The sequence below is a fragment of the Trichogramma pretiosum genome, unplaced genomic scaffold, assembly GCF_000599845.2.
Source record: "Trichogramma pretiosum strain Unisexual culture from Peru unplaced genomic scaffold, Tpre_2.0 scaffold28, whole genome shotgun sequence".
Taxonomy (NCBI): Eukaryota; Metazoa; Arthropoda; class Insecta; order Hymenoptera; family Trichogrammatidae; genus Trichogramma; species Trichogramma pretiosum.
This window is the reverse complement of record NW_019641710.1, coordinates 567,376-573,952: the sequence shown is the minus strand read 5'-3', so window position 1 is coordinate 573,952 and position 6,577 is coordinate 567,376. Positions and strand designations below refer to the sequence as shown.

The 6,577-nt window shown below is 32.7% G+C and overlaps 1 protein-coding gene across 1 annotated transcript; it reads left to right on the top strand.

Moving 5' to 3' along the window:
* The first annotated feature begins 2,428 nt into the window (after window positions 1-2,428).
* Window positions 2,429-6,163, top strand: LOC106658736. Its single transcript, XM_014380827.2, has 4 exons — window positions 2,429-2,510; window positions 2,583-2,765; window positions 2,947-3,048; window positions 3,286-6,163. Exons 2-4 carry the CDS (start codon window positions 2,595-2,597, stop codon window positions 3,604-3,606), a joined length of 594 nt encoding a protein of 197 aa, XP_014236313.1. The 5' UTR covers window positions 2,429-2,510; window positions 2,583-2,594; the 3' UTR covers window positions 3,607-6,163.
* The last annotated feature ends 414 nt before the right edge of the window (window positions 6,164-6,577 follow it).

Below are 6,577 nucleotides of genomic sequence, written 5' to 3'. Positions count from 1 at the left end.
TCCAGCAGCTCATCCGCTTTTAACGTGGGAAAAATATCGAAAAGTGCACGATGCGATTCGAAGAATGCGAGGTTGATAAAAATAATTATGATAAACAACGGTTCACGGCGAATATGTGACTGTTAACGTGTCTTTTAGCTGTGCTGCATCTTAAACCTCTTGTGTATGGGTACACATACGCATTAGCCCAAAAGAAGAGGCACCCGGAGATGTTTCTGCTCGGACATAATGGACTAAAATGCCCGGATCCTTCGGCTTTTGTCTTGCGAGCAAAGATAAACGCAATCCACAACCGCACGGAGCCGGTTTTTCGTATATAAATATACGCGCGCGCCTTCTGTATCCTACATCTTCGGCGTGACTCGACACGATTCTCGATGACGTTCGCGCGAACACAAACTACTTATATTCTGACGTACGCGACGAGGTAGGCAAAGGGCAAAATTTAAATAAACGTCAAAAATTCATTTTGATACTCTGGAAACGTCATTGTATACGACTATGACGCTATCGAATTTTGCGGCTAGAAGACTTTACGACTGTCGCTTGGCCTATGACCATGAATGATTGTCGACGAGGACTATAAAATGTTTGAGTTATTGAGTTAGATGAGATCCAAGGGCTCATGAAGAAATTGAGATATCTAAATACGCTACCAGTTTTCCATCCCATATGATTTTTTTCCCATAAATGATAAGTTTTTGATATTTGAATTATTGTTCAAATAATTTATAACCTCGTGAACCATGTTTGGATTATTTATTTTTTAAAAAAAGTAAAAAAAAATCTATTTGCATATGGGTAGTAATGTAAGATTGTTAAGACGTGAAGTTCCTGCAAGTCAGAAAAAATCAATGCAGCAACGTGTTTTCTTATCATTTTGAAAATAATTTTTACCGGCTCACGTCGCATTCTCTGGACAATTAGATCAATTAAGATAGCGGGGAAAAAGTCACGCGCTATCATGCGATTGCTCGAAAAATTAGCGTAGCCGTATAAGTTCAATAACAATGTGCAAATAAATCACGCACACTCGTCGGCGAGAAAAATAAGTAATGGCGAGTGCGTCAATCTTATTGTATACGCCTCGATTTATCCGAACGACCAATGTTACCCAAGTTGTTTGTAATACGGTCAATATACATCATAATGTCTTTACGGAGGAGCAAGTCTGGCGATATTTTTGGAACGGACGTATAATTCGAGTTGATGATCAAATTTTTATGTACTACAAACCAGGCTGTGACAATTTTTGTACTTTACTTTGACGTAAAAAAAATTATTTGACTAATCATAATTTATTATAGAATATCTTAGTTGTAATATCAGAACCATTTCGTAAAATACATTACATAAAATTTATTAACGTATACAGAGATTTCACTGTACTTTCTTATAAAATTTTTTTACTTTGCCACTTGCAAACTTATACATAAAGATGCTCACCGTCTAATTTTTGGAGCTGGTTTTAATTATGATTGAGTTTTCATACATTTTTTGAACAATTAACGCAAGAAATCAATTTTGAAAGATTAATTTTTAACGAAAATGTTTAAATTAGTATAGAATGAAATATTTTTTGTTCATTTTTACCCTGCAATAAATGCGTGATTGTGTTTTCATGAATTTTAGTGCAGTTTGAGTAAAAAATAAATCACTTATAAAAATAATTTGTTTTGTTCTGTTTTATTATGTTTTTCATAACAATTTTATTTTCAAGTTCAAGTTTACTATCCGGTAGTAAACGCATAAAATAATGTTCACATTATGGTGTTTATTCGTTTATTTTAGAATCAAATCGTTTTGATAGTGATTATATCATAATTACAGTTTACAGTGACTTTGTAAATTAAGAGTTGTATGATTGTTCATCTTGAACCCACACTTAGCCACACTCATTAGAATTTCATCTACTTTATTGGCAATCGAATCGTCTAAATGCATACAGTGCAACGATGAAAAAGGTGTGTAGTAATTAAAACGTGTACTTTTTTCTTGAACGGATTATTTGTTGTTTCCTAAAGTATTTAAATGGTCTGAATTCATAGAGCTTGCTTGTTGTAAATGCAACGCCATGAGCATCTCAATAGCCGCAGTCTGGTGTTAAACATTTACTTGATGCGTCGAGCCGAGACCGATTAAGATAAGAGGATCGAAGAAAAACTCAAGCACGATCAGCGCCTACATCCAACAGCCCCCTTCTGTTCTTTGTCACGGGCTTTTCAGTTCAGGCGTATATCGATGTGCGCGCGACTACAAGTGCACACATTTTATTATACGAAAACGCTCGAGCCTGCGCACAACGTCGGCCCAATATGGATTCCTACTACTGCGTTCGAGTGTGTGCACGAGCGATCCCCTACCCCCGCCCTGCACTGGCGCAAACTCACCCCGATATAGCACAGCCTCGCTGCAGCAGTAGTATACGATTGATCGTATCAAAACAACTGTTGTAGTTTGACGGGCGTGAGGAATACTCGTGCGGACCCCCAAGACTGCATTGACCAGCGGTACTGATAATTGTCGCGAACGATCAAAAGCCTCGAGAACGATTAATCGAATCTTGATAAACGTATCCGCAGGTGCGAGTGAACATGGCAGGCGAATTGACGAGACGTGACTCCCAGGGTTACTCTCATGCCTGCCAAAGAGCTGAACTCTTAGGATTACCTACTCCGAGCGAGGCCGAGTGGTTGGCCAGCGAGGAAAGAGCTAGCATGCTGCAGGCTCAAGAGAACGATGATCAGGACATCGCAGCTGCTCAGGTAATCTCCTTATTTTTTTCAATTTCCAGCTTAGATTCACCATGACAAAATAAAACTGTCGATTTTAACAGATTTTAAATCTATCAAATTGGTTGGAAAGAAAATTTGCATTGGCGATCAATGATTGTTATAAATAAAAGTAAAACCAAGTGTTTCATTGCCCTGATGATTATTTTTTTAGGAACTAGACGCCAGTGAAGAATCGTCAAAGCGCATAGGTGGTGGTTTAGATGAATTGAATGCAATCTTGAGCGTGACGCAGAAAAAAATCAACAAGTTCAAGGTGAGCAGTTTTATCGCTTTACAATAAGAATTTAAACCCCACTGTATATTTATTGAATGCCATTACTACTGAGATTTTAAATCAAGCGGTCAGGGATTATCGAGTGAATGTAAACCATTCTAATAAGTAGACAATTTTAATTAGTAAAAAATTAATTTTTCAATACCGTCATATTTTTTTAATCAGGATAATAATAATTACTTGATATTCACATAAAATTATTCTAAATTTTTTCAGAATGTTTGCGGTAGTTTGGGTACACTTTTAAAAGCACGAGTCAGCTCTCAGACAGGAACTCCGGAACATCAAGCTGGTTCCTCATCAGAACCTCAATTTGAAGGTTCTCCAACGGAAGAAAATCAAGTGCCAGAGAACAGTGCTGGCACGGATGTGGTTGGACAAGAAAATGAACAACGAATCGATACGACTAAAAAAGCCGAACTTAATACGAAATTAGGCTCGCACATTGACAAACTCGACTCGCTCATCTCTAAAGCTGAAAATGCTCAGTACAGTATGAAAAATCAGACGAAGCAAATGAAGGCTTTTTTGAAGTGAGTCACTAAAGAGTTACTTTACAGTTTCAGTATTGCTTTACAAGGTCAAATCGAATATTTTTATTGTTAGCGAAAGAAGATTCATTTGAATGCATTTAATAATTTTTTCGATTAATTAATAAGATAAATATTCATTTTGAAATTTGAACATTTTCCAATATTTTTACACAGTGGGTCGTCCAACCCATTTCGGAAAAAAACATATAAATAAATAACATCAACGATTCTTGTTATTGTCTATAAATATGTGAACAAGTTACATCAATGTTTGAAAATAATTCTAATTTCAATAACCGAGAGTGAATTTTATGAAAATATTTGTTGATCAGTGAAAAAAATTCAATTGTGATATTTGCTTATATCTGACAATTTCGTGATTTAAACTTACACTGTGCCGAAAAAATGTGAATAATTCAACTGAAATATTTGACTAACCCAAATACGTTGAAATAAATCATTAGATTTCCATTATCGATCGAAACAAATGTAAACATTTTATTGCATGCAAGATTGAGCAAAAGTTGAATTGATCAACTGCAATATGGCAGTTTATTTAATTTATCTTAAAGGAATATATGTTATCAATGGACAAATGGTGTCTCTATTATAATATGCACAATTACAAGCAACGAAATCGTAAACGCGACGAAGTCATCAAACCCGATGATCAATTGGCGTACATTTTTACACGAATGTAACTTACAAAAACAAATCATAGAAACGACAATATTATTAAAATGATATATTCTATTTTATTGAGAAAAGTAAAGGGCTACTTGTAAAAAGGCATGATTATTTGAGTACCCTAGGTACATCGTGTTTTGTATTGAAGTATTGAAATTTGATATTGAAATTGACAGTTGTTGAAAAATTATACGAATGTTTGTTGTTATTTGCTTGAATGTTGATATAAGCTAGATATTGCAAAGATGTTACTATTTTCGCGAGGAAAATTCTTCCTATTATTGTCTAAATGGTTGTTGCGATCAGGCAATTATGGAATATTTGATGCAAGTCAGAGAGCGAAATGAAATTTTATTGAATTTAAAAAAATTGTATTTTGCAATTTGTTCGGAAAATAATGGACATATCAATCATATGACAAACAGAAATAAATTCTGTCATACTTAAAAAATATTATCCTCGTTTTGATGCCAGATTACGTATGTAAGAAAAGGTATGATCAGGGTTTTTAGTTTTCTATGTTATTGTATCTCCAGCCTTCAAAAAGTTTGAATTATTTTAAAAATTATATTTAAAACTTGAATGAAAGAAATAGTGTACTTGGAAACATGTGAGCTTCATCATCATCGATAAAATAGATTAATTCTGCTTTTATCTGTGTTCACAGGAGCTTAAAAATTAATGTTCTAAGAGTGTTTTAACTTTTCTATCGTTTCCGTGAAAACGCTTATTGCTCGATACTGACAATTTTCTCCCCTTCATAATACCATTAATTAAATTCCTTATATGCAATCGATCAGCGCCTATGGATATGGTAACAATTCCAATTTTTTAAAACTAAAAAATGGCCGTTCTCAATAAATGTATAACCCTTTCGATTGCACATAGTGAATTAGTGTTGTACTTAAAGAGTATGAAAAATCGCAGTATTTTTCTAAAGAATACGACGCAAATGCTCGAAATATATTTTTATATAGAGTTGTCGCAATAAATTAGCATAGCATAAAAAATATTATTATTAGCACAGTAAAAATTGCGTATTAAAGTTTCTGAATCCCATTCTCATATTGCTTAGTATCTTTGAACTTTCAAATTTTCAAATAAATTTGATATAATTTCAAAGATAAGTCAATTGACAGTTATTACGATTTTCATTTATTATATATGATGTGTGATTAATCATGTATGCTAACCTTTTTACTCTTCTAAGGAATTATGAAGTATTCACATTATTCAAATATGTTTTATGGACAATCGCCTCAGCCCAAAGGTGAATTTCATGAAGATTCTGCAGTGAAAACTTTTGCAATTAAATTGCAGATGAAAAAGTCTTTGAATTAACCAATTGACTGATTTAACTGTTAAAAGTACAGAAATTTATGATAACAAATGTCACTTTATTATAAATTTTTTGTGCATCGAGAGATAAGCCAATTCTCTGTTGTAATACTGAGTCTAATAAAAATACATGTTTTTATGATTTTTCGCAAAAAAAAAATCCAGTCACGTGTATGTACATATGCGCGTGTGCGTCAATGTGACAAATATACATTTACTTGACTAAAAAATTACAATAATAATTTCATTGTGATTTCTTATAAGTCATTCAATGATTGTAACTATACACCTGCTATATAAGATAATGTACTTCATGTACTGTACTCCATGAAATATTACGCTTCTGCCTCAAAAACTCTGATTCTTACTTAAATATAAACTTATACACATGAATTATATTTATAAGAAATAAAAAAACGTTACAATATGTCGTCCACATATGGAAAAAATGAAAGATACATATTATCATATAACAAGTGTCTGCCGTTATATATGTATAACAAGCTTGATCCTAAAGCAATAAATTTTAATGTTGAGAAAAAGAGCGTCTTCACAAATTTTATTTTGTCTTTCGGATAATCTGTATAAGCACGAAAACAAACGTTTCTTTTATTCTTTTACATAGCTGTATTCAAAGTTTTCATTTTCTTACACAGAAGATACAACATTAAATTGAAATCGGGTTAAGAGAGTTATAAAAAAAAAAAGATATGTAATTTAGAAAAATTAATTTTATTCATTTTTTTCTGAGAAATACTTTTAAAGCAATCATATTAGTTTATATTACATTGATGCATGAAGATTTTTTACAGCTTTTAATTGAAAAAAATAATTCTCAAGTTTGATAATTAAAATATAATCAAAGAAAGATGGCATTTATTTCAGTTTTTGTGAAATTTAAAAAAATGTTTAAACGTTTTATTTCGAGTAATCAAGGATATTATAAATTT

Coding starts and splice junctions, on each gene's coding strand:
- LOC106658736 (XM_014380827.2), top strand. CDS start 2,595: ATGGCAGGCGAATTGACGAGACGTGACTCCCAGGGTTACTCTCATGCC. Junction 2,766..2,946: donor AGGACATCGCAGCTGCTCAG/GTAATCTCCTTA, acceptor TTATTTTTTTAG/GAACTAGACGCCAGTGAAGA. Junction 3,049..3,285: donor AAAAAATCAACAAGTTCAAG/GTGAGCAGTTTT, acceptor AAATTTTTTCAG/AATGTTTGCGGTAGTTTGGG.